The sequence below is a fragment of the Saccopteryx bilineata genome, chromosome 2 (assembly GCF_036850765.1).
Source record: "Saccopteryx bilineata isolate mSacBil1 chromosome 2, mSacBil1_pri_phased_curated, whole genome shotgun sequence".
Classification (NCBI taxonomy): Eukaryota; Metazoa; Chordata; class Mammalia; order Chiroptera; family Emballonuridae; genus Saccopteryx; species Saccopteryx bilineata.
The window spans coordinates 357,283,616-357,311,451 of record NC_089491.1 but is presented as its reverse complement, the minus strand read 5'-3'; the positions used below and the strand labels follow the sequence as shown (position 1 = coordinate 357,311,451).

General features: G+C 50.8%; 1 protein-coding gene across 2 annotated transcripts in view; it reads right to left on the bottom strand.

The window, feature by feature from the left end:
- The window catches only part of WSCD1 (WSC domain containing 1), a 46,159-nt gene extending 26,892 nt beyond the window's left edge, over window positions 1-19,267 (bottom strand). Inside the window, exons 1-4 of one of the 2 annotated variants that reach the window (XM_066262937.1) lie at window positions 18,978-19,267; window positions 9,003-9,705; window positions 3,894-4,008; window positions 2,111-2,295 (exon numbers count right to left, since the gene is read on the bottom strand). In XM_066262937.1, coding sequence (XP_066119034.1) covers window positions 2,111-2,295; window positions 3,894-4,008; window positions 9,003-9,429 — 727 coding nt within the window. In that variant the 5' untranslated portion in view covers window positions 9,430-9,705; window positions 18,978-19,267. Of the gene's footprint in view, window positions 1-2,110; window positions 2,296-3,893; window positions 4,009-9,002; window positions 9,706-18,490; window positions 18,510-18,977 lie in introns of those variants that run through there. The other variant, XM_066262939.1, reaches the window with a different exon arrangement.
- Window positions 19,268-27,836: the final 8,569 nt, after the last annotated feature.

Below are 27,836 nucleotides of genomic sequence, written 5' to 3'. Positions count from 1 at the left end.
GTTTGAGTAACTGAGCCAACTCACCCTCAACCATTAGGGAACCTGAAACAAAACAGTGATGTCTGAGTCAGTGGTTGAGCAAGCAGGAGCTGGCAGGGCAGCCCAGAGCCCACACACAGACCTGGTCTTGCTGGCAGGCAGAGAGGAGGGATCGGGGGGGGGGGGTAATGTTGCTGGAACCCAAAGAAATCAGATTCATGAAGACAGTCTGGAACAGTTTGGTCCTCAGGAAGCCCCTCTGAATGCCCAGGTGACAGAGCAGAATTTAATAGATCCATGCACCATGGCAACCTCTGCACCAGGACAGGGACTAGCATAGCACAGGGTAGGTGTCAATGACTATCTGTGGAGTGAGTGGTCTCATCAGCGAGTCCATAAAGAATGTGTTGCCAGGGTTACAAACCCTGTCCTCGCTCCCCCATCTGGAGCCCTTGTGTCCAGATATATCCTGTCTGACTGCAAGCACTTCAGCCGTCTGAGCTGGCTGGGCCTGAGCACGGAGCCACTCTCCCCATCACTCTGACGCCACATACAGTCACCATGCATCTCACAGCCAGGCTTCTGTACTGTGTGGCCAACATTCATGGCTAGGAGAGCTCTCCCAGATACCCCTCGGCAGTCCCCTCTTCTGACCCTTTCAGTCCCCTCTTTCCCTGGGCTCTGCACTAGTCCATTAGCTGTCCTGGAGCCCTGCTACCAGGCGCACAGCCAGAGGCGGTTATGTCCACGAGTCAGTGCACCCGGATGCTGGGCTGTGCCTCTACCATCTATTATCTCACCCTTGCCAGTGGTGGGGGCCCGGTCTCCTGTGCTCTGACTTCTTCTCAGCCCAGCCCCTCCCAATTATGAAAAGGATGGCCCCGGACATGCAAATGTGTGCAACCATATTTATTTTTAAAAAAGCCTTTCAGAACTAGATTAACTGGATCCAGGCTCATCAGCTTGCAATCAGGACAAACCTGAGTTTCAGACACATCTAGCTGGGCCCCCTCAGTTGTTTTCTGTATTGGAAAGCACTTTGCACTGAGATTCTTGGGGGTTCAGTGTCACTGTCTGAAGCATCAGCTGCCACTCCCTCATGGCTGATTATTTGCTCCTGGGTTCTTTCTGTACTTAGTTGTAAGCTTATCTCCAGTGAGAATTTATCTATGGGAACTCTACACCAGGGTTGGCGGCACAACTCTTGAGAGGGGCTGCATTTGCCTCTGCTGGCACGTCTCGGAGGTCCAGAGCCAATGTCCCTGTTGGAGGTTTCCGGACCAGGCAGATTGTATAGATCTGAGCCTCAAAATTCATCCAAATGCAGACCGACAATTTCAAAATCTTAGGAAGAATATTTTTTTCACCTGAAAGCTCAGGTCAAACAGACAAGTTTTCTTTTTATATTTCTGAACTAGTAGGTGATATTTTATTTAAAAACATAAACGTTATTGATTTATACTTCAGTGAAATTGAATCCCCCTTAATGCAGAGGTTTCCATCGGCTTCCCTATCCTGTTCTAAGTGGACGTAAAACCTCAGTCTTGGCCACCAAGACCAGCAACTTCCCTCTGCGGGGGCCGGAGCTGCACAGCATCTTCTCCGACTCTCATCTTACCACTGTGAGGTTTGGTTCCCTCTGCATTTCTGGAACAAGCGCAACTTTCTGCTCATTCAGCTATGCATGCAAGATGGTGTTTGTTGAATTTTATCTACCTTTTCTAGGTTGTTTTATAGCTAGGAAACTTCCAGATTATCTGGTCCACCCCATTGCTAGAAATCTAGGTCTGCTTCTGTACTTTACAAAATAGACTGAAACCCAGAGAGGGAAAGCGAGCTGCCTGAGGCTGCACAGCATGTTTGAGACATACCTAGGCCTATGCCTAGGCCCCAGGCCTCCTGATCAGTTTCTCTCTCTCTTTTAGGGGACAAAGAAAGATGTGCCTCAGTTATGAACTCAAGCAACCTTTGGCACTCTATTCCCACGCCCCATCGTGAGGAGCCTGCCCAGGGAAGGTGGTAAGAAAGGGAAGGCAGAGTTTCTGTTCCAAGTAATTCGGACTTGGAACCACAGGCAGGGGCAGCGGAGAGAAGGGGCAGCCAGAGCTTAGGGGGAGGGGGCCACACTCACGCTTCCTGGAGCTCGGCTGCAGCTCGTCCACTCGGTACACAGAGAGCCGGCCGACACCGCCGCACACGGAGCCCTTCTCCCCCTTGCACTCGTGTTTACACTCCTCCGGCCTGACGCTGGCCACTGGGAGCCGGTTCCCGCAGTAGCACTCTGCCCCGGCCTCCAAGCCAGCATAGACATAGGACCTGCAGGAAGAGTGGAGCATGGGGTAAGCTGCCCTTGGCCCAGAGCTAGGGCTGGGGTCCTAATAGCACTGAGGTCTGTATTGAGGAATAACAGCTGGGTCTGGGCCCAGAAGGAGGGCTGGGCTTGAAGCTGAGGTTAGGTCTGGGTGAGGAGGCGGAGGCCACATCCACCAGTAGGTGGCTGGCCTCAGGGGTCAGTCTTAGCCAGACCTAAGAGTCCTCTGCCTAAGTCTGGGGAGCAGTCTTTCCTTTGTGATAAGTTAACTGACTCAGCCCCATTGGTTCCTCTTGTCAGCCCTGAGCTTTGTCTCCTACGGGGTTATCCATGGTAACAGACAGCGGTGTGCTGGTAACTGGTTCTCAGTGTGGGAGGGAAGGAGCCCTAATTGGTGACACTTGCCAATTTCTGTGGTGTAAATACTCCTATTTTAGATGATTTCAAGCTACTGATGGTTTAGCAATGGGCTTATAACATTTAAAAATTTAACTGTTTGCTCTTATGAGCCACCACTGATCCAAATTGCCCTCCCCCTGTTACAAACAGGCCCACTGCCAGCCTGCCTCCCCCAAAGACCGTTCCCACCCACCTCTACCCAGTCGTAATGCTGCCTCTAAAGAAAGACAGCCAATGGAACCAATATCTCACACAGGATTTTAACTATGAAAAGAGGTCAACATTTTCAAAATCCCACCTCAGCGGACCTAGGTTTTAAAAAACCCAAATTGAAGACCCAAACATAAGCTCCTAAATCCTCATCTGGCCCCTCGCCAGGTTGTATGACCCTGAATATCACATAAGTCTCAATTTCCTTAACTGTTAGGAAAACCAAATGAGATTGTGTCCGTGTCAGTTTTAGTTTCATCTAGACTCTGAAGCACTCTTGACAGGGACTCTCTCTTTTCCTTCCCTGGCCTCAGCTTCTCCACCTATAAAATGGGCATAATTAGTTGTTACCTAGTAGAAGGTGGTGAGATTTTATGACACAACAAATATGAAAGAATATAATGTGACTGAAATAAATGAACTGAACCATCTGCTGATTGTTTTACCCTCTGCTGTGTGTGAGCATGCACGGGCACACATCTATGTGCATACACACACACATGCAGAGTGAACTGTGAGAGTCTTAAGAGTAGGGACCATTCCCTGGCATGTGACTTAAGAGTAGGGACCATTCCCTGGCATGTAACTAGCCATAGCAGAAAAAAAAACAATCTCATTATAAACACAATAAACTAAACTTGTCCAGTGAGAAAGGGCCTCAGAGAAATCTAGGTTAAAGCCCTCTGTCCTAATTTAAACATATAAGTAAACTGAGCCCCAGGAAAGGAAAAAGGACTCAGAGCTCACATGGTAAGTGCCTGGCACAGCAGGCCCGGGACCCTGGTCTCCTGACACTGAGCCCAGGGCTCTTTCCACACTCCCCTGCTGCCTCCTCAATAAACTTTCCTCTTTCTGGACAACTGGGATCTGATCAACCAAGTTCTAATTAGTTATACTCTGACAGCCACCTGGCAGCCAAAATCTCACCACCTCCCGGGGAACGTTTCTTCATCTTATTTCCAGTGCGGTTGAGGGTCTGGGTCCCCACACTTACCGCTCAGCACAGGCATCCTGGCAGTGGGAGACGGTCATCTTTCTCATGTCAAAGAACACAGTGCCCTTCAGAGTCCTGTCCTGGCCATTGTCACTGAAGCAGCCGACATAGGTGCCTGCGGGCAGAGAAGCACTGCAGAGACTCGGAGGCCCCGGAGCGGGGCCCCTAACCGCGACACACCTTGGGGAAATGCCAAGGCAATCCCTAGCCCTTCCTGGCCAACAGTACCTCTCAGAGAAGCCCAGGGGATGAGGCTGTGGTTCACCTTTTCCTGGCGTGCTTCTGGATGCTTCAACTCTGCTCCCTTTCTGCCCCTTTTCTTAGTTAATTGCCCACTCTCCCCCTAGACACCCTATCAGGAGCCTGGTGTCAGTTTGAATGCCACTTCCTTCCACCCCAACTCAGCAAGTCTGGCTGGTTTAACTACCTCCCCTGGGCCCTTCCTCTCCATCCTTGGCTCGGAGAGGCCTCTCTCTCTGCACAGCTGTCCTGATGGGCAAGTGCTGTCACCTCGTAATCCAGAGGGAAGAAATTATCAATAATTGTGGAAATTCTGATTTTAGCTAATATAAACAAGATCTTGCAAACAGACCTATTTCAAGAAAAAAAAACAACAACCTGCCACCCCGGGAGAGAGCCAGCCCCATCCGTGGCAGTGTGGAAGCAGAGTCTATCTGCATGTCAGAGAGCTGTCCTGTGTGGGACCCTCCAGAACCAAGGGACTGCTGGGCCCTCACCAGTCCAGGCATCTCTGGCTCATCCCTGGAGGGAGGACATCATTCTACAAAGCAGTGACTGTGCTGACCTCACATGCCCATGCCAGTGGAAGTCTGCTACAGCCCTGCCCTGTCAACCCAACAGGGAGGTATTTCACCCCCTTCCAGGTGAAGAACCCCTTGAGAGTCCATCAGCACGCATGTGGCACGTGCTGTATACCCCTCCACTCAGTACTCCCAGACCCCCAGGCTCTGAAAGCTTTTTTCTCTCTATATATATATCAAGTCTCAGAATGGCCAAGACTAGAATGGACCACCTCAGGAAGACTTCACCCAGGTCAGCAAGGATGAGTTGCTCTCCTTACCTGCCTACTTAGTAAAAAAAAAAAACCACAACTTGATATTTCAGAAATTTCTCGTGTGTTGCTCAACAAAGAAGGAATTCTATTACAGCTTTCAATTAAACATCCAAAACACAAGCTCAAAGGCTGTTAAACGTTTATCACTATTGGTGGGAAATGAACCTAAAGGTTGTAAAGGTGCCCGGGCTCAAGACTCCTGAAGGCTGAGAATGGCACATAGATGTTTCTGGGTGAGTAGGTAACAGCTTTTGGGAATGGGCTGACTTAGGTTCAAATCCAGGCTCCCTCGTTATTTGGCTGTGTGACCTGGCATGCACAGCTTCCCTTCACGGAGCCTCAGCTTTCCCATATATGAAATGGGGCTATGCTCCCATGCAATTCATGGGTGGTGGTGAGAATTCCGTAACACAAGGGAAGTTTCTAGGCATGGCATGTGGTACATGCTCAGTCATGATTGTTTTTATTGATAATATATCATTATTAAAAAAAAACATTTTAAAATTACTTTCTTTTCCTAAAACCCACATTCTTCATCATTAGAATAGTGACAGAGCCACAGACAAATATGGCTGTTCGGAATTAAATGAGGTAGCAGATGTACATCTACATAGAACAATGCTTGGCCATTAACAGACTTTTGAATAAATAACAGCTATTATTATTATTCTGATCCTACACTCTCACCTGGGACCTGGTGTGATGATGATCAGGATAAATCAGCTGAATAATTAACACATTAATAAAAGAGACAGAGAATTGGTTTCAAGAGGTCAGGCTGAGGTTCTTTCGAAAACAAGGAATGGCTAAGGAGTTGGTGGCTGACCATTTGTGGGAACTGACCAGTCTGGAGGGGAACCCCTCGACTGGCTGGCCCCGGCTCAGTTTGTAGCAGGGGCCTAAGATGCACACTCTGTGTGTGAGAAGGAGGTGAGCCCTTTTTCTGTTGCAAAAAATAACAAATGGCTTTTCTAACTTCCTGACAGAGACTAGAATGCACAGAAAGAAAAGGACTTCCGAGGGGGATACACTGGGACACATTCTGAGGCGGATTTATTGCTTTCGGCTGAAATGGAGGCAATGCATTATTGTCTGTGACTCCACATCTGTTCATTTGCACATCAAAATGGACATGCCGTGAAGCTATTAATGATGGCTTTGGAGATATTGGAATGTCTTTGGAAATTACTATCAATAAAAAACAAACTGGCTATGAAGAAGTTACTATTTTTCCCTTAGTAAACTTACTGACATTTTATTCCATTATGGATGTTGTCCAAGGTATAATGAAATGCTCAGTGATTGATAGAGGCTCCTGCAGCTTCCGCAGTTTGCAGGATCCCTTTTCAGGAGGATGGCAAGCTGCCCGCGCCTCAGAGACGCCCTCTTTGTCTGCAGCCCCAGCAGCTGTCCTGAGGGCTGGACTGTGGGCCACTCTCCACCAGTAATGCTTGCCTGGCTGGGCAGGGCTCCCAGAGCCCCCAGAGGAAAAGGGGGCGCCCAGAGGATTTTAGGTCACTGCCACGCTTCTCCTTTCTCTCTCAGAAGATTTCCAGCCATGTGATGATACTACTGTCACTCCCAGAGTACATATTCTTCCTAAAACCTTGGGGAATACTAAAAATATTTAATAACCTACTGCCCGTTCCGAATTGCCACTGTTCAACACTGATCTGGATCCTGGTGTTCCTGCTGTACCAGGCCTTTCATTCGCTGGGTCATGGGGAGGTTTGGGGGATCCCTGGGGAGGGCAATCAGAGTTAATTGGGCATCCCAAGGACTCAGGGTAGTAATCATTCCAATATTTAACAACTGATAAGACTATACTGCTGTAGAATGGTTGACATAACCACAGTCCTTCAGCCTTCACTGGAGCCCCTTCTATCTGTTTTAAGTCACTGTAAAGGTCTTAAAGGGGTACCTACTGGTTCTCCTAGGAATACATACTCTACACCCAGGGCTATAACTAGGTAACCTTGAGCCCTCCCCTCTGCTGGCCAGTCACCCTGAAGTCAGGTTATAAAGAACTAGTCACTTCTGTCTCATAAACCCAAAGCCCTTTGCACATGCCTCTGTCATACCCCAGTCATGCTGTGTAGTAATCATTTGGGTTTCTATCTGATTCTTCCACCTAAGATCCTGAAGTGTATGGTGAGTAGTACATATACAGACCCAGACATGAATCCTCAATAAGTGTAGCTTGAGAGCAATAGAGGAATTGCGGCTAATTTGCCCAAGGTCATAGAGCCCAGAACTGGCAATACCAAGACAGGAACACAGGTCTGTTTTCAAAACCTGTGCTTTTCCTATGGCTTCCTCTCAAGAAATCTATGTTGACCTTGTCAGTCATTTACACTTTAGTCTAAATGAGTCACATTGGTATAACCTGCATAGAGACCCAGTTTCTGGATGTGTTGAGGAGAATTTACAGAAATCATACCTGTATAAAATGAGTTGCAGAATCAATTCCTCATGTCTCCATGAAAGCCTCACTGGAAATCCCACAGTGAGGGAGGGCTTTGACCTACATGATTTTAGAAGAGACTTCCTTCTATGCAGACAACAACGCATGGTCCTCTAGTCTACATTTTACCGAGCCACTAGGATCATCCTCCTAATGAAAGGAAAGCTTGGGCTCCTGTCTGTTCCCTGGAACCTTCTCATTATCCTCAGAATAAAGTGAAAGTCCTAGGCCTGGCCCCTCATCGCCCTTTCTGAGCCAGGCACCAGACCTGAACCCAAAGCCCAAGCTCTAAGATGAGCTTCTTACCTCATCTCTTCCTATATTTTGCCATTGAGTGCTCTATTCTCCAACCACATTTCTTATCGTTAAGCAAGCAATTCCCCTTTGTGATTTAGGGTATAGGGCCAAATGGGGTGGTGACAGGGTACAGGACCAAATGGGGTGGAGACAGGACCGAATGGGGTCATTACAGGGGTGGGGACAGGGATGACAACAACCATGACACTTTCTGGGTGCTCATCACATAAAGGCTCCATTACTGGGGCATGTACAGAACCTATATCACTCAGTGCAAAGAGCCCCGACCTGAATCCAGGCTGACCCCGTGTTAAAATCTCAGCTGTGATTACAATGGGTCTGATCAATGCTTGCCCATGTCCCCCAAACCTCGTGGCTTCCAGACTGCACCTTGAGATGCATGATGAGCCCTTGTTCCAAGTTCCCACCTGCTCTATACCCCACCCTTTACTGGCTGTCTTCTCTTCCCTGATTTACTTCCCACTCCCTAACAGTGTTCTGGGATCACATCCCAAATATAACATGTGCACTGAGGTTCTGGCTTCTAGGAACCCAAACTAAGAGAATCATAACCTTGGGAATTTACTTATGTCTTTGTGCTTCAGTTTGTAATATCGGAATATAATGATAGTACCCGTAAATAGTACATTTATAGGTACACAGTAATGCCAAATAATAGACTAGGTCTTCTAGCCCAGGGGTCCTCAGCTTAGCTGTACATCAGAATCACCTGGGCAGTGTGGCTATACAGACTGTGGCCCCTCTCCCAGAATTCAGGATTCGGCAAATCTGGGAGAACCTGAGAATCTGCACTTGGAACAAGCTCCCCAGTAATGCTGAAGCCGCTGGTCTGGGACCCCACTATGTGAACCATTGCTCTACATTATCCCATTTAATCCTCACAATAACCCTGAGGTGGGTATCTCTATCTCCGGTTCAAAGGGATCCTGAGAAGTTAAACGACATTTCAAGGTTACCCAACAAGTTTGTGAGGAAGCCAAGATTCAAAACGAGGATTGTATCCAATGCAAATCCTGAGATCTACCTGACTGGCTCACACATCCTGGCCTAGAGGCATGTGGAAGTCCAGCTGGTGAGTGAGCAAAACTTCAAGGGGTTTCACATCAGAGGCCCTTCCCGTATCCTGCAGAGCGGGAGGGAAGGCGCAGTCTGTGAAGGCCAGGCTGCACCAAGGGCAGAGAAAGGGGCCGCTGATCCTGGGACCCTGAGCCCGGCTCCTGAGAGCAGCTCCCAAATTCACCAGGGGACCTACCTCGGCTGCTGGGAGCTGGCTGGGGGGTCTTGGAGCCCAGGGCTGGCAGCCCCTGGGGGTCACTCAGGAAGTGGTGGAACCAGCGGTGCCGCAGCTGGCGCAGCTCCGAGTTGCGGCTCCGGAGCCAGCGAGGTCCAGGCCGGGGCCGGGCCAGGGGTCTCTGCAGCACGTCCACACCGAGCAGCAGCTCCGGACTCACACGGGGGTCCTGCAGGGCTCTGCTGTCCAGCAGGCCCACGCCCAGGGCCATGGCAGCCACGGGTAAGGCCTGCAGGGAGCCAGGTGTCCGGGGACCCTGTGGCGGGGCCACTCGGGCCCGCTGCAGCAGCAGCAGGCTGCCGGTCATCAAGTAGGCGGCTGTGAGGAAGAACAGCAGGAACTGTGTTCGGCGGAGAAACTTCTGGAGTCGGAATAGAAGTTTGGCCATGCCCCTGGGAGGCAGGGCTCCTAGCTGGAGCCTGGGGACGGCTCCTAGCACCCGGGCGGTAGGGAGGCCTGGGCCTCCGGAGGCTTCATCTCGCACTCTGGAGCCAGCCTGCGCTCTCCCGGGGTCACTGCTCCTCCTGCCCTGTTCTCAGCAGGTGCTGGAACAGTACCATCACTCATCTCCGGCCTCTGGGCCCTGCAGCTGCAGCTTCTGCATAAGTGTCAGGACCTCTGCCATTCCTGAGCTCTACTGACCCTCATGTTCTGGCTCAGAAATCTGGAAAAGTAGAGAAAAAGAACTTAGATGAAACAGGAGGGCCCACCACTCCCACTGCTCCAGGGTCAGAAGCCCCTCATGACTGGCTCTGTTTACCAAAGGGGCTGACTGTGTTGCAGAAGCACTGGCCAGAGGGCTGGGTTCACATCTCAGCTCTGCTACTGGCCAGCTCTCTGACATCGGGCAAGTTACTTAACGTCCTGGGCCTCTGCTTCCTCACCTATAAAATGGGAATAACACGGTTCCCTGAGCAGCTGTGAAGATGCAGTAACAACAGTGACGTGGAAGAGGGGGAGCTGCAGCAGCTCTGTGCCGAATCCCTATGAAGTGTCAGGCACCCAGGTTATCTCATTTAATCTTCCCACCAATCCAGTGAGGTAGGCACTGTAATATCCCCAGGTTACAGACGAAAACTGTGGCAAAAGGGGGCAAAGAAACTTTCCCAAAGTCACACAGTTGGTAAACAGAGGAGGCACGGTTTGTACGCAGAGCCTGTACTCTGAACTACATGGACAGCCCAACCTATGACGAGACAGCATCACATATAAGTGCACCCACCCGGGGCAGGAGTATACAGCAGGTGCTCGACACGTGAGGGCAATCTGCCGACTCCCAGGGGCACACTGGGGCTGAAGGCTGTGTTTTAGAAACTGCTTCACAGTGTCTGGTCAGCCTAACACCAGAACCGATGTGGGGAAGGGAGAGGACTTGCCTGGTGGCTCCCTGAGGGCTAGGGGCCAAAGGAAGAGGACAGACCCAGGGCCCTGCACGTGCGAATCGGGGCTGGGGCACCTGATGTAGAAAAGGTGGAAGGGCTCTGAGAGCAGCCTTCTAGGGTCCCCCTCGACTCCCCAGGACTCAGCTCTCATGCTGAGCTTTGGTTCCCACCAGCAGGGCCTCTGAGTGTGCTGTTAGCGGTTGGCAGGAGGGTTCTGCAGCTGCCTGGGGCTCGGCTGCTGCTTGAGGAAGGCTCTCAGGCACAAGGACAGGCTTGTCCCAAAAAGAAAGGCTCCGAAGAGCGTGACTAAGCTGCTGCCCGTAACTAACGTGGCCCGGGACCGCCGCCAGACCCGCGCAGCCCCTCAATGGCTGCTCTGTGTGCTGGGAACAGCCGGCCAGGTGTGAGAGGAAAGGCAATGTTTGGGCTCCATGGCCTGGAATCGCAGGGGGGAGATCCAGAGGAGCCCAGACCAGCACGGCCCTTTCTGACAAAACACTGACGGCTGCCAAGTTCTGAGGCCTCTGGGGAGGGCAGGGATGTGGGCATACAGGCGGCTGGTCCTTTAGGCTGGAGCGGGGGTGGCAGGCTGGGTAATCAGCAAATGAAGGTGGAATTAAACTCTGAGTCGGGAAGCCATTTCAGACGGGCCTCCAGAGCTTTGCCTTTCTAAGCTGGTGTGTGCCAGGGCCTCCAGAGCTTTGCCTTTCTAAGCTGGTGTGTGCCAGGGCCTCCAGAGCTTTGCCTTTCTAAGCTGGTGTGTGCCAGGCCCACCCCGCCTGCCTCAGCAGATTTGTAAAACCACAGAGAAAATCCCAAGAAATCCTGACTGATCTCCCTGTCTCCAGCTTCGGCCCCTCCGATCCACCCTCCACAGGGCTGCCAGGGTGAGCCTCCTAACACGCAAATCTGATCACAGCATTCGCCTGCTTAAAACCCTTTTCAATAGCTCTCCGTGGCTTTTGGGATAAACTCCAAGCTCCTTAGCACAGCACACAGACCCCTTCACAATCAGGCGCATTCAGCTCATCTCTTGCCAGGCCCTTTCTTTCGGCTTCCCCATCACGCGTTCATGCGTGAGCGTGTGCACGTGTACACACATACACACAGAAACACAACCAGGGTCCAGCACAACTACCACAGCACATCTGTCTGGGTGCCTTCGTACATACACACTACCTTTCATGTCTTTTTCTCCCTCTTTGCCTAATGAATTCCTGTGCTTCCTCCAAGGCTCAGCCCAGGTGTTCCTTCCTATGAGGAACTTTTCCTGACCACCACCCACCCACTGCTATAGATTCCTCCGTCTTTCCACAGCCCACAACTGTCCTCCATCCCAGCACGCATGGTTTTAATTGTTTATTCACTTGTCAGTCATCCTGAGAGGACTGTGACTGATTGACTCACACTCACATCCTGGGCCAATTTTAATTGTCTATCCACTTGTCAATCATTTTGGCAAGGGCTGTGATTGACTGAAGGCTAGAGGTCACACCCTATTCATTTTGGCAACTCTGGTCCCCAGCATGAGGCCAGACAGTGAAGGTGCTCACTCAGTGCTCTTTGTTTCTGAATATGCTTTTTAAAATGAATGATAAGATAAATTGATAGGCAGATCCTGATATCTGGAACCTGCTCCTGTAGGGTCTTACACGGCAATGAAATTTCAAGATCCATTTATCCAGAGCTGTGGGAGCTTAGCCTGAAATGCGGAAGACATGGAGCAATGTGTGAGCACACTTAGAGCAGGCAGCCTCACGCAGCTGAGGTCTTGCAAACACATGGAAGTTAACAAGGTGCCTGAGGTTTATATGTTAACCTGTCTCTGCTGTAATTCCATAGAGAGGGGTTTCCAAGTCTGCTGAGAAAGGGCTCTGGTTAAAGGACTAGGATTCTAGCAGCAAAAAGCTCTTTAACATTAAAATAAAAGGGGGGGGGGGAAGGAAGGACTTCTGCTGTGGAAAGAAAGGTCCTGATAAGACAGAGCAGAAATGTGGTTGATGGATTAACAGTTCCGAGTTTTGAAGATACAGTGTGGGTCCCATGCATGTTTTATAGATGAGGTTTGGACATGAGCTAGGAGTTGGGGTGTAGTACAGTGTGCGAGGTATAGTCAAGGCTACCATCAGGATTCCACTGATAATACCCAACTTCTCCAAGGCCTTCCAAAGTTCTCTCTGGAGCCTCCCCTCCCCTGACGGGCTGCCTCTGGTTTGGGGAGGTGGACGCTGGGCGTGAAGGCAAGGGTCAGCCACTTTCAGGCCGGAGCTCAATGACCCAGGCCTCCTATAAAGCAGGCCTCCACTCCAAACTTTTAAAATCACAAAGCCAATTCCCGGCCCAGAACACCTGCCGTGGGCTGCTTGGGGGACCTGGATCTGCAAAGTATTAGAAACTTGTCCTCCTGTCCTGGACTTCTGCCACACTTCCCAACAATATTTTATTTGCCAATCACTGCCCACTCTTGCCATGCCCACCTCTCCTCCCGGTTGGCAGCCGCTCTAGGGCACAGATCGCACATGATTTATCACCACGTCCCCAGATCCCTGCACACAGACAGCAAGGCAGGGTTGGCACCTGATTGTTGAGTGACTGAACATAAAAGCAGCCTGGAGGTGGGCTGGGTGAGGGGTGCATCTGTACAAGGGCTCCCTGCCAGGCCCCGAGGCCAGTCATACCCAGAACTCACCTACCCCTGGCGGGGGGGAGTATCTAGCCACTGCCTGAATGCACTGGGTCTGGGAGCCCCTCAGCTATTCCCACCGTGCCTCAAAGCCGGCGGGTTCTCCAGTAAAGCAAACCCACCTTGAGAAAATCACTGCACAGGGTGGCACCTTGAGCTCCTCATCTGTTAAATGGTGATAAATTGGCATTGTAGTGGGGTGGAATCAGGGAGTAAAACTTCTATCACCTACAAACCGCTGCAAACATTGGTCATGAATGCAGAGAGGGAAACAAGGACACACTGGAGGGCTGACCTGCAGTGGCTGTGCCATGGGTGAAATCAGTTACTCTCACTGCCTCTTAGCCTCTATGCCCCGGGTTGGGCCTAGTATCCTATTCTTACTTGAAGCTGGTCCCATGCTAAGGTGGCTATTAGAAATTGCCTTATTTTTCCATGTCACCGTTTATTAAGCACTTGCAGTGTTAATAAATAGGCTCCTGGAGACTTTGCCTGCACCATCTCATTCCCTCCACAAATCCCAGCAAGGCAGACGCCCTGATTACCCACCTTGAGAGCCGAGGTCTCTCTAAGGCTCAGCTGGGTGAAGTGCATTGCCCAAGGTCAGACAATCCAGGGCCAGCACTCAGTCCCAGGTCACCAGCTTCAGAGCCCCTCCCGTGACCACAAAGCTTCCTGCTCTTTTCCCACTCCAGCTCTGGCTTCACACAAGGCAAGATTTATTCCTGAAAGGAGTTTAGTGTGTCTCCGTCAACATCTTTCTGAAAACAGGCCAGGCCCAAACTCCTGGAGACGGTGCTGCACGTGGTGTCCCCGAGCCAAACCTCCCAGAGACTGCCATGTTGGGTAAGTGTCTTGGCCTGCTGGGGCCCTCCCCTGCTAGAAGTCGGCACCATTTCTTCCTGAGCCGTGATCCCCATCTGTCACCTCCCTTCCTGGAACCATGCCAAGTGCTTCAGGGGGACCATGAGGGACTCTACCCTTGCCTGATGCTCAGGCCTTGTTGGGAGGGGCACCAGGGCTGAGTGTAAGTCCTAGGCTGGACAAAGCTAGATGCCTTCTGCCATGGCCAGCAGCCTTCTGGAGGCCAAGTATCACCCCAGAGAAGGGCTGGGCCTGGGGGATGCCTTCTGCCATGGCCAGCAGCCTTCTAGAGGCCAAGTATCACCCCAGAGAAGGGCTGGGCCTGGGGGACGCCTTCTGCCATGGCCAGCAGCCTTCTAGAGGCCAAGTATCACCCCAGAGAAGGGCTGGGCCTGGGGGACGCCTTCTGCCATGGCCAGCAGCCTTCTAGAGGCCAAGTATCACCCCAGAGAAGGGCTGGGCCTAGGGGACAGAGACCCTGAGTCCCCTCTCGGGATTAGAGGAAAATAATAGGACAAAGGGGCTCCTGGGGGTCTCAGGGAGAGAGCAGGAGCCTAGCCCAGGTGGGGACTCCGCCAACCTGAGCCCTCTTCCATTAGCTGTTATCTGGGTGTCAGACAGATGTTGACCATGAGGGAGAGGGGGTGTTGGGCAGATGGCACCTGCCTCTCACCTAGGTTTGGAGGTCTGAAAAGGAGCTCAGAGCTGGCCCAGGCATGACCAGTGGCCACTGGGGTTCAGTCACATGACTCCGCCTCCCTCCCACCTGCTGGCCAGAGAGGGCAAGCAGTGGCAGGTGAGAGGTGAATGACTCCAGGCACCACCAGAAGCATTTCAGCCACTGTGACCACTGCAGTGAGGTTGTGACCCTCTCGGGCTCTTAGGGAGGTGAGAGCCATAAAGACAAAGGAACATGCTGCTGTCCAGACAGGGAGATGGGTACTCCAAGCCCCATTCTCTATGACTGGTAGTCGGGAGCGAGGGCTTTCAGTCCTCAGACCTCAGCAAAGTCACGCCGGGGTGCCTCCAGCTGGGCTCAGCGTTCTGAATGACCCCTTCCTGTCTTTTCCTACTCCAATAAAGCCTGCCTCTGCTCTGCTCAAGCTCAGGGGCTCTCATCTGAACACTACTCACCTCCAAAAGACTGGCCACTCCCAGGACCTAAGAAAGAGATCTTTTAAACATAAAGAACTAATGCTATAGTCTGCAATGGCTCCCCAGCACTCAGATTGCCACGTGTAAGCTCCTCAGCTGGCATTGAGTGGCCCTTCTTGGTTTAGTCTCCTAGCCCCTTCCTTTCATCATTGCTTCCAAAATGCCATCTCCCAGCCAGTGTCCTCTGTCCAGCAGGAAGTGCTTTGTGCCCCCTCATGTTCTTCCATTGGTCATAGATGCCTATGCCCCGTCTCATGGCTCTGAAATGCATTGCGGCCAATAATCAATGTGGCGTCAGCTCCAATGCCATCTCTTCCATGATGCTTTCCTGATCCCTGGAACAGAGCTGCCCCAGGGCTGGATGGCAAGGCTGGATGCTGTGAACTGCATCTGGTCCCACCTGGCGTCAGGAATCGCTGCTACTCTGCCTATCTCTCCTCCCAGTCTGTGAGCCCCTTGCAGACATAGTCAGTATCTCTGCTCCCCTCTGAGTGGCACACAGGACAGGCACTCAGGAAATCTGTGCCTGCTAGTCACTCTTTAATACTTAGGGCCATGTGCTGCCCTCATCCTGGGGTCCTACACCTCTGGGTCTTGGAAACTCAGAAAGGGAGCAAAGGACCTACTAAATATAAATCTACTGGACCTTGGGTGGGACATGGTCTGAAAAATATGGGTGTCCTAACTGTGAAGAGGTAAATCTTTGGTATACATATTGCCGAAGCAAGGACAAAGTAGCAGAGCTTTGATCTTCTGAATTTTAGACTGTTTAAGTGAAAAGGTCCAAAGTAAGAAATGTTGCTTAAAAGGTATAAACCATAATAGTAAGGTTGAAACTCCATTCAATATAAAGGAGGGAGGAATCTTTCATCAAACCTACTGCTGAAATTCATATAAATAAGAATAAATTTTTCTATGCCACATTAGAGATTGCAAGGTACCTACACACACTATCAGTTGTGTTGAATGAATGAACAGATCAGCAAATGAATAATGTTCCCATAAACTTGTGAAGTAAAAATCATTATCATCTCCTTTTACTAAATGCAGAATGTGAGACAGAAAGAGGGCCAGTTAACTTGACCAAAGACAAATAACTATGGTTAGACCAAACTTTAGTTTCCTAATTCTAAGTTTACTATGTCACATGGCCTTCATTTGTTCAACATCAGAGGTGTGTGTTCTTTCTGGCACCATGCCAGGGGCCAGGGCTACAAAGAAAGACAGAATACCACTGTGGGAGCCGGTGGGAGCCCAACGCACTTTGAAACAATCACATCCTCTCCTGGACTACCTCTGGATCACCTCTTTCATAGAACCCTATTTCGTTCAGTTGGTCATATGTTTCTCCTACCTAGTGGTGCACTCTTGCGGGTTGCCTAGATCCCATTAAGTGATCTGAAAACAATCTGGGCAAGCAAGTCGAGTACCCAACCAAAGTCAGCCTGGCCCTTCTTGGGCTCTCTGTCTGCTGTGCCTACCGTCACTGGGATGAGAAACTCGTGCTATGGGAAGAGACCCAAGATGCCTTTGGCATTCCCATTATCAATGCCCTCCCTCTTTTTAGCAGCAGGAGAAGAGGAGCAAAGTGGAAGGGAGAGACCTTAAAAGCCGCCAATAGGTGCACTGCATTTTATAACTTACAAAATTAATCTAGCCCATTCTTTCTTCCACTTCTCACATCCACACTAGGAGGCACAGTTCCTCCCTAACTACGTTCTCCAAAAGTGGCACACTTCCGATAATTTTGCAGGCAGTATGTCAACGTGGATTATTAAAGTCACGAGGAGAGATGAGTACAAACTATGTGAAAGCAAGACACTGAGCCCCAAGGAGAAGGCAGTCAAAGGCCACGTTCATGCACTCATGGCCTGCGTCTAGTCCAGCCCTGCCCCCTGCTTGTGGGCTTGATTATCATACACATCTTACAGGTAAAGACCCTGAAGGCCTAAACACTGAGCTGCCCCAAAGTCCTTGGCCTTGACCTCAGCGTAGTGCCAGAGAAAGAGTCAGGAATCCAGTCTCATCAAGACTGGCTGGGATCTGAGCCAAATACGAGCACAAGCCAGGAGTGTTTACAGAGAGAAGCACCCCTTCCCTAGAGGTCCTGATCAGACACGATTCGATCTGGCCTGGAGGCCCTGTGCTACCTGTTCAGGTGACCCTACAGGAACAAGCTCTGCAACTTTCTCCCCAGTGTTGGGCCTTAACTGACTCAGCTGGAGGCTCAGGCTTTATCAGCCAACCAACTAGTGGCCCAGAGTAGCCACTTCTGCCTGGTTAGGCAGACAGGAGGGAAGGGAGAGGGATCTGGCCTTTTGCCTAATCCAGGCTTCTCTCCACTTCCAACCAGATACGAGGGCAGGCCACAGGGCAGGGCTCTAAGATCCACATCCAAATGTCCCCAAATAAGACATTCTTCCTTCTAGAGAAGCTGTGGAAATGGTCCTGCTGGGGATAGGAGGATGCAGGAGTAGGTGAGGACCAGGGGTCTCCTTCTGGGGAAGATGGAGCTGCCGGGCTCACCAACGTCTTGTTGGCTAGTGTGCTTGGGAGACCAACACACTCTCCACAAACTAGCACAACTGCTCCTCCTTGTAGAACCTCTGGGCTCAGGTGGCCCATCAGGGCACCTTCTCCACAGGACTTCCGAGGGTCAAGCTAAGTGTATTTGAGGTAGTGAGAGACATCTCCCCTTGCCCTCTCTCCAACACCTGCAAGCTTCAGGTAGGGGCTGCTGCAGGCTGGGCAGGATAAGCCAGCTTTCTGCCTCCTCTGTTCCACTCCTTACCAGCCCTCACTTTCTGAGCCTAATAACCTAAGCAATTCAGAGGAGAAAAAGCCCCATCTCCTGATCTCAACCATGGCGTAGTATCCCAACCCGGGGCAACTCAAGTGTCTCCATAAACTGAAGCGTGCTGTTCCAGAGATAAGAGGAATGACAAGAGGGACGATGGCATCTACTGCTGTTAGAAAAGTACAGTGAAGTTCTGAGTCTGTCCATCTTGGGAGCAGCTGGGAACCCCGTGAGTGTGGGCAGCAGCTGGGTCCCAGGACACGGCTGTGGGGGTTGGAACCCTAACATCCAGCCTTCCTAAGAGCCTGAGCTCAACAGAAGGACAGAGTTCCCCTCTCTGCCATCGCTTCCTCAGGGGCAAACCAGCACTGAGCAGAGCAGGCATCATCCGAGGGCCACAGATGCTCAGAAAAAGACAATCTCGCGGTTACACAGAGACAGGGTGCTTCCAAAGCCACCTCGGAAAAAAAAGAAAAACGCAATCAGCACCCACCAGTCGTGAGTTTCCATCTACACCTGGGAAAATACAAAGCTCTACTTGGGGTAGATTTCCGGACCAAATACATACGTTTCGCTTTAGCTTCTGCCTCTGCTCAAGTTCACCAGGCGCTGTAGAAAACCCTCCGCTGAGCGGAAGCCTGGCTTTGGCTTGGTAGCGGAACGAGAGGGAACTGCTGCTAGGTAAACGTCTCCTTCTAGGAGAGGCAGTGCGCACCCCAAATCGTGTCCTCGTCCCCTCCCTGGTACCGGATCCGCGGCTCCCTCCGGGGAAACGGACGGTCTCTCAGTATCTTAGGAGTGGGAATCAGCTTGGGCACCTTGCGCACCCGCCCCAGCCCGATCCGGCCGGAGCGCTCCCCGCTACGCGCACACACTCATACTCTCTGCCCCAGAAAGGCGCCCCCGCCAGCCGGCCCGGAACCCAGAGCAGGTGCAGTCCCACCGCGCTCGCGGCCACATCTACACAAACTTGTTCGTCCGCGGCCAGCCAGGGGAAACCGTGCCCGCAGTCCGGGCGGGTGTCCCGCCTGGGGCATCCGGGAGACAGGACTCACCCGCGATCGCGGCCGGCTGGAGTGCCCGCTGTAGCGGCCACGCGCCTGCCTCCTCGGGGCGGCGAGCCCGCAGCCCCGCAGTGCCCGGAGCCGAGTGCCCCTGGCGCCCACACGCCCCCGGGATGTCCGCGGCGAGCAGCCTGATGCGGCCCTGGCACTGGGCGCCGCTGCCGGGCTCCCCGGGGCTGCGGACGTCTGGGCAGAGCCGCGGCCGCAGAGCCAGCGGGCACCGAGCGGGCGGCGGGCGGACGGCGGGCGGCGGGCGGACGGCGGGCGGCGGGTGGCGGGCGGCGAGCGGCGGGCTAGCGGGCACCCGGCTCTGCACATGCTCACTCGCGCGGCTTGGGGATAGCGGCCGGCCGCCGCCGGGTCCTAGAGGCACCCGCGCCACCGCCTCCCCTCCTGCCCGTGGAAGGGGTCGGGCTTGCTGGATGGGGGCCCACAACCTGCTCTGGCCCCCCAGACCAGCCCACTGCGCCGCCGTGCGCCAAGCAAGGACGCTGATACCCAGTCTCATACACACACATACATGCACACACACAGCCTCACTCCCTGTACTACACACACCAGGAGAATGCATTGGTACTCACACTTAGACATACGTAGACACGCGTCACCACACTCTTTCAGATACAAACACACAGGGACAGACACACACTGAATCACTGCTTTACAGACTCTATCAAGTGCACACACACACTGGATTCTGTCCCAGTCGCCACACTCTTTCAGATACAAACACACAGGGACAGACACACACTGAATCACTGCTTTACAGACTCTATCAAGTGCACACACACACTGGATTCTGTCCCACTCGCTCAGAAACAACGTGGGACACTGACAGACACACATATATACCCTGCCACACCGTTTGTAGCACTCTGATACCAACATACCGTCAGTCACACTTGGATCACTGTCCTGTGCAGAGCTAGACAATGATACCCACGTCCTCATACACACCTACTATCTGAAATAGTCACACAGAATCACTACTCTACAGACAAATAGGTTGACAGTATTTCTAGCCAACACACTCAGGGCTCTGCCATCAGCTACTACACTGCTCCACACCAACACACAGTGACAGACCCATGCCTTGATAGAGTTGTCCACAGAAACAGTGCCACACAGGAGTTTACTAGCAGATACTCTTTATATGGAGTCATACTGGGCATGACCCACAGTCATGTGCACACACACATACTCTGAGAAGGACAGGTGCTGATACAGACACACATGTATACAACCACACTGCTATATAGAATCCCCCTTTTTTTGGCCTTGGCTGGTTGGCTCAGTGGTAGAGCGTCGGCCTGGTGTGTGGAAGTCCCAGGTTCGATTCCCGGCCAGGGCATACAGGAGAGGCACCCATCTGCTTCTCCACCCCTCCCCCTCTCCTTCCACTCTGTCTCTCTCTTCCCCTCCCACAGCCAAGGCTCCATGGAACAAAAGATGGCCCCGGGCGCTGGGGATGGCTCCTTGGCCTCTGCCCCAAGTGCTAGAGTGGCTCTGGTTGCGACAGAGCAACGCCCCGGATGGGCAGAGCATCGCCCCCTGGTGGGTGTGCCGGGTGGATCCCAGTCGGGTGCATGCGGGAGTCTGCCTGACTGCCTCCCCGTTTCCAGCTTCAGAAAAAAAAAAAAAAAAAGAATCCCCCTTTTCAAATTAGGGTTGGATCCAAGCCTAAGAATTTCCCCTCCATGGCCCACTACTGCTCCTCAGAAATTTCCAAGGCACAGTGCCACCCCTGCCCTGCCAGGTGCACCAGTGAGCTCCTGTCCTCACCCATGCTGATGTGAAGATGCTCCTGGAGGCTGAGGACTGGCAGAGGCTGTGGGAGCAGGTGGTGTGACAGTTTCATGCCTCTGGCTCCTGCTAGGGGCAGAGCAGCTTGGCAAGGCTCTGAGGAGCCTTTCAACAGGTGCTGGATGGTAGGGAGAGGATTCACCTGGGGACCAGTCAGAGCCCCACTTTCCTGTAGGTCAGTCAAGTGACACTCAAAGAGAAAAGGAGCTTGCTTAAGTTCACACAGCTGGTCAGGCCAAAGCACCCAAGTTAGAATAGTCAGCTCCCTCAAGGTGAACAGTGGGAGTTCCAGAACCAGCCAGGGCACAGAGCGTAAGAGACACATCCCATGCAGCCCCGGCCTCCCTGATGTGCAGAGAAGCCCCCTTACACATTCCTTACAGAATGTGAGTGTGTGTAGTGCTGTGATTGCCAAGAATAATAGCCATTACACATTTTTACAGTGCATTTGGATTTTCAGAGCCCTCTTCAGGACCTGCTACATAAATTGCAGGGCCCAATACAAAATGAAAATGTGAGCCCCTTGTTCAAGAATTACGTATTAAGAATTTCAAGAGGCAAGAGCAGAACAGTAAACCAGGTGTGGAGCTCTTCTTAGCAGGGGGCCCTGTACCCTGCACCGATCTCATGGCTGTGAAACTGGCCTTGTTCTCTCATGCCCATTGCCTCACTTCAGACTCAAAATAGGTGTTCGGAGCCTTCATGAGCCCACTTTACAGGTGAAGCTGCTGAGGCCCATAGGTGAATAAATACCCAGGCTCACAGCAAGAAAACCCCAGGAGAACTGAAGCCCAGCTCCTCTGAGAGGCCCAGCATTGCCCTGCAGCTGAGGACTTGACGTGGCTGCCACAGGGAGCAGAGTTGGCTCAAGGAAAGAAAGAAAATGCTGCAGGGCTTCTGTGCCATTTCAGTGGCCAATGTTATACTACATCTAAGATGCAAAACCCTCCAAGGGCACAGCACATGGCCCCTGACTGGAAGACAAGTAGGAAAGAGCACCTGCGGACTCTGGGGAGAGATGTTGAGAAAGGAGGTGCATAAAAGCATCCAGGAAATAGTTGGGAAGGGCTTGGGACATGCGGCTTGGGCCACCTACAGTGTCCAAATAGCCAGAACTAGGCCTGATAACAGAATCACTCCCAACCCCAGTCCCACTCTCCGGCACACTCTCTCTCTGCATAGGTGGGACTGTTTGATGTGCATTTGCATATTGTCTCTGTCTATATCTCAGAAGGAATTGTGAGAAGATACCTTAATATTAAAGGGGCTTCCCTGGTGGCCCCACGGTGGTGCTGACACATGCCCAGTTACTGCTGAATTGGGTGTTGCCTACTTCCCCAGCAAGTCTGGGACTAGGGATCAGAACAGCCTGGTCTCACTTCAATTCCATCTTCCTGTGTTTGATTTTTGACTCCTTCTGCCCCTTTCTTGTGGCTTCTGATGACTACATTCCAAATATTTACGTTGCCTCCTAGCTTCATGTTATATGCTGGCTTCTCCTTCTATCTATTTATCCATCTATCTATTCGTCCACCCACTGTCCTTTTATTGATTCACTGAATAAGACATCAATGGATTTTGTGTTCAACCCTGGATACCCTTTGAAAAAAAAGAGTATCCTCAATGAGTTTAAGATTTAAACTCAGTCCCCTCAATGAGTTTCCAGTGTGAGAACAGGGCGAAAAAAACAGACTCAAAGTGATAATGTCCCACAAAGGGGAAGTTCTGCTATATCAGTTCAGGTGCTTGCAGCTTCAAGCACATGGCCACTCGATCAATTGTTCCTCTGTTTTTCAAAGAAGACTGTGATGATTGTTTGGAAGGCAGCTAGCTGTGTGTGCCATATATGTGCATGGTGCATTAGAAATCAAAAGATCTGCAACATCAGTTTGGAAAAATTAAGAGAAAGCTTCATGGAAGAGGTGACATTTCAGCTGACTCTTGAAGGAGAAGTAGGCATCATCTGGGCTATAGGGAACAGAGATGGCAAGCATCGTGTGTGAAAGCAGGAAAGTATGAAACACATAGTATATTAGGGGAATTGCCAGTAGCTTGACATAGCTGATCAAGGTCAGGGGTAGCTGGAAAGGAAGCTGGACTATTATTATCTGTCTGAACCCTCCTTTGAACCATTGCGACCAATGGACCTGGCAGGGCTACACATCAAGCCTGTGCCTCCACCACAGTGATCTTCCTCCACTAACTGCTCATCAATCTTTGAAAATAGTCATTTAACAAATTACTCATTGTCAACCCTACATTTCTGCAATGTGTTGTCAAAGGCAGCTTGAGTTGCCATGGGCATTGGGATGACAAGCCCAGGCAGGGGACCCAATTCCAGATCTATACCTCTCGAACCTTGAGCAAGTCAAAATCTCTCTGAGCCTCAACATCTTCATCAGCAACTTAGAGAAAATGCACCCATTATTAGGTTCCTGAAAGAATCAAATAAAATGCCTCTCGAGTACATAACACACTGTCACAGAATAAGCATGTGACATATATTAGAAAATGTCTATGAAGAGCTCTCTCCCAAAGCTTTCCTACAATTTAGAAATGCCACAGGTGCGACGCTGTCTTTATCTGCCAGGCTGTGGTGCCTTCTTGTCCTCCAAATGCCGCTTCCCAAGAGAAGCCCGCCCTGACATTCAGCTAAAGCACCGACCTCCCTATTCAGAACCACATCACCCGTCATTACTTTGTGTCGATTTTCTTCGCCCTGACCCTCAGTCCCTCACAGCTAGAATTTCAGCCCCCACAAAGCCAAGGACCTATCTGTCTCATTCACAACTGTATCCTCAGTGTCATGCTTAATTCTTGGCACATAGTCATGCTCACTAAATGTTTATTAAATAAATAATTAATTGATTTCCAAAAATGCAATGCATGTACCATATATGCGCATAGTGCATTGGAAATGCTAGCATGATATATATATATATATATATTTAAATGAACCCAAGCAGGTTTCCAATTGTCACCGTGTTTCTTCCCAAGAATTCAGAGACTGCTCCTTCCTGCTCAAGTCACAGGCTGATCCCTGTCTGTGTCCACAATACAGCTCACAATAATTGTCCATTGAGTTCTACTTCTACTGGCCATCAGGGAGACGGAAGGGAGAGTGTGCCTCGCTCGCTGCACTGCGTCCCCCCCCCCTGGCAGGGGCCCGTGTTGGGATGAAGAATCAGGTGCCCCACCAACACTGGGAGCACCTGGATCTGAGCAGCCTCCCCCTTGGACCACGTCACTTTTAGCTGCTGCTCCAGCAGCACGCTGGCCTGCAGGGTGACTGGGCTTGACCCTTCTGGAGTAGCCTTTGAAGGTTGTCTTCTGCTCCTGTGGAGGACTGTATCACTGAAGAAAGCACGAGAGGCTGAGAACCTTGGGCAACATCTCAAGGTGGGTGGGGGCGGGGAAATGCATTTTGTTTTTCTTCCTTTGCTTTTTCAGGAGTGCTGTGAACTATCTGGTGCCCTCTCAGTGCATGCGGACCTGAGGCTGCATTCAACAGTTTGCTGCGCTGCCTGTTTGCTTGTCTCTCCTGTGCGTGCTGAAGCGAATTAAATATGCTGCTGAAAAGATGCCAGTGACAGAGATGGTAATTGTACTTTCTGCTAAGCTGTGCATATGACACTGGGAAGGTAGGAGACGACGGTAGTCTGCCTGGGAAGAAAGGGGCCCCTCTGAGGACTGGTCTGGTCTGGGAGCCACTGACCTTTCTAAGCCTGGGCCAGAGGTGCCCGGGGAGTTTCAGGAATTCTGCGGCAGCTTTAAATCTGGCGTCAAAATGAGGAGAAAGACCGAGCTACTTTCCTGGCTATACCTGAATAGGCCTCATGCATGTGGCCTCATGCAAAACCTACCTTTCTGGGTCCTGGTTTGCCTTTCTGTAAATTGGGCAGGTTGTCTAGCTGATACTGAGGGCTTTTCTTTAAGTGAGGCAGGGGAATAAAGTCGAAGTGCTTTGGGATCCGTTCTGCTTCTCTAGTTGGGTAAATTAAATAATTTCTTTCAGTGTTTTTTTTTAATCTGCAAAATGGGGAAAGTGTTTCTGGTGCACTGTTCCTGGCACAGGGTACATATTTAATAGGATCCCTCTCCGCCCTGGTGGTAGCTATGATAATGCTAACTGGATCTGGCAGGGGGCCTGATGTGGCCGGCGCTAGAATAAGGTTTGTTGGAGTGGGTTGGACTGTTTCCCCCTCCACCCATCCTACCTGCGCAAGGGCAGCGACTCCGGGGAGCCGGGTGCAGATGCCTGTTAGTTAGGCTGGATCGATTCACAGCTTATGGGATCAGTTGTGATCTAGAAGTTGTAAGGGTGCCCAGGTGGTAAGTAGCCCTTGATGCAAGAAGGTGGCCCTGCTCTGCTCCTCCTGCCGCCTGGTGTGCACCAGTGTGTGCGCTTAGCAGAGGAAACACCTCACTTTTGTTCCGTCTGTGTGAACTTCCCAGTAAGTCACTCATCAAAGGCCTTGAACTTGCACGTCGTCTTCTGAATTAAGCTGCTGGAGCACTTCGAGCTTACAGCATTGATAAAAGGAGGAGGTGGGTTCACTTTAACAAACTTATTTTGTAATAATTTCAGATTTACAGTAAAGTTGCAAAGATAGCATAGTTTTTGTGAACCCCTCACTCAGTATTCCCCATTGTGAACAACATCTCACATTACAAGGTACCTTTGTCACAGCTGAGAAACTTACACTGGCACATTGCAATTAACCGAACTCTGGACTTTATTTGGATTTCACCAGCTTTTTCATTAAATGTCTTCTTTCTGTTCCAGGACCCAATCCAGGCTACCATATGGCATTGAGTTGTCCCTTCTTGCCAGACTCTTTTGCTCTGTGGCACTTTCTCATTCTTTCCTCGCCTTTTGTAACCTAGACAGTTTCGACAAGTACTGGCGAGGTGTCCTGTAGAATGTCCGGTGGGCTCATTTCACACAACTAGACGTCTCAGACTAGAGAAGTTTTGGAAGCTAGAGGCATCATATGACTATGGATGTCATCCCTGTATATGCAGTCTTTTGGCCAAGCTCCATTAAGAGAGATCTGGGCAGGGTCCTGAGGAAAAGAGAGGAGAGGCCACCACAGAAGGAATTCCAATAGCACAGGGGCTGGCAGATGGCTAGTAGCTGAAATGGAATTCTGGGGAAAATGCCATGTCTAGTTCCAAATGCCCCATGGCTAGTTCCCAGAGTCACACCTGGTATGCAGGGCCTGCTCCTCCCAGGTGTGCTGGGTGCCCAGAAAGGATCTCTGGAAAGGGAGAGCTCTCCTCTGCAGCCTCCGCTCCAGCCCTGCCCCCTTCCATGTGGGGCCCCAGAATCACCCACTTACATAGCCAGCCAGCCACCTCCCTTCCCCACACCCTGAGCAAAAACAGCACACCAGCCTGACAGGGCAGTGGGTTAGTGGATAGAGCGTTGGACTGGGACATGGAAGACCCAGGTTCAAAACCTCCAGGTTGCCAGCTTGAGTGCAGGCTCATCTGGTTTGAGTAAAAGCTCACACCAGCTTGAGCCCAAGGTCGCTGGCTTGAGCAAGGGGTCACTCAGTCTGTTACAGCCCCCTGGTCCAGGCACATATGAGAAAGTGATCAATGAACAACTGAAGTGCCGCAACGAAGAATTGATGCTTCTCATCTCTCTCCCTTCCTGCCTGTTTGTCCCTATCTATCCCTCTCTCTGACTCTTTCAAAAAAACAACAACACAAAAACAAAACAAAACAAAAGAAACAGCACATCAAATGCTCCACAACATTTTTGCCAAAGGCAATTAATTCTTTGTTGGGAAATATTTTTAAGAAATAGAAGTTCTTTTTAACCCCATGACTCTCCCTCCCCTTTGTCAGAGTTTCTCTTGCAGTACCTTAACCACAGCAGTGCTGTGCTTTGTGCCCAAACTGAAGTGGCCGTCCGACCGTGAGGTGGTCAGCCAGTGCTCTAAGGGAGACAGAGACAGAAGCAGCCTGGTTCCTCGGTGGCACTGCTGAGCTGCTGCAGCAGCGAAGGACCCCTTCCCTCTGCATACATGTCAGAAAAATAAGATCTATTTGTAGAGAAAAATAAATCCTGCTTACTTAATTACCTTTAGGTAGTTGCTGTCTCTACATTGTGAGCCTCCAATATCCAGCACAGAGCCAGAAGTCCTAAGAAATGTCTGCTAACCAAATGAGTGGAACAGTTTAAAAGTCATGCTTTTATATTTTGAGTCTCTAGCCTTCTAGAAGGTTGAGGGTACAAGCAATTCAATGAATGGGAGGTGGGTGAAAGGGCTGGGGCTGTGCAGACAGGCATAAGAGGTTGTGGACAGATAGGTGGTGGTGGTGGTGAATGTGGAGACTGTGAGCTTCATGAGAGCAGGGTGCTTGCCTGTCTTCACATTTATTGCTGTTAGCCAGCACTCAGAAGAGAATCTAGCATGCAATGGAGTCTTCATTAATATTTGATGATTGAATTAATGGCTGCTTGGGTGGAGAGTTAAGAAAGGAGAAGTATGGGTGAGTGAGTGGATGGGGGGGATAAATAGTCAAATATGTGGGGCATAGATGGGTAGATTTGTGGGTGAATTGATGAGTGTTGTATTAATTAGTTTTCTGTTGCTGCATAAAAAAATGACCACAGTTTTATTTATTTTTTATTTTTTTAATTTTTATAAATAAATTTTTATTTTAATGGGGTGACATCAATAAATCAGGGTACATATATTCAAAGAAAACATTTCCAGGTTATCTTGTCATTTAGTTCTGTTGCATACCCATCACCCAAAGAGAGTCGTCCTCCATCACCCTCTATCCAGTTTTCTTTGTATCCCTCCCCCTCCCCTTCCCCCTCTCCCCCCTTCCCTCCCTCCACCCCCCCGTAACCACCACACTCCTGTCCATGTCTCTTAGTCTCGCTTTTATGTCCCACCAATGTATGGACTCCTGCAGTTCTTGTTTTTTTCTGATTCGCTTATTTCACTCCGCATAATGTTATCAAGGTTCCACCATTCTGCTGTAAGTGATCCGATGTCATTGTTTCTTCTAGCTGAATAGTATACT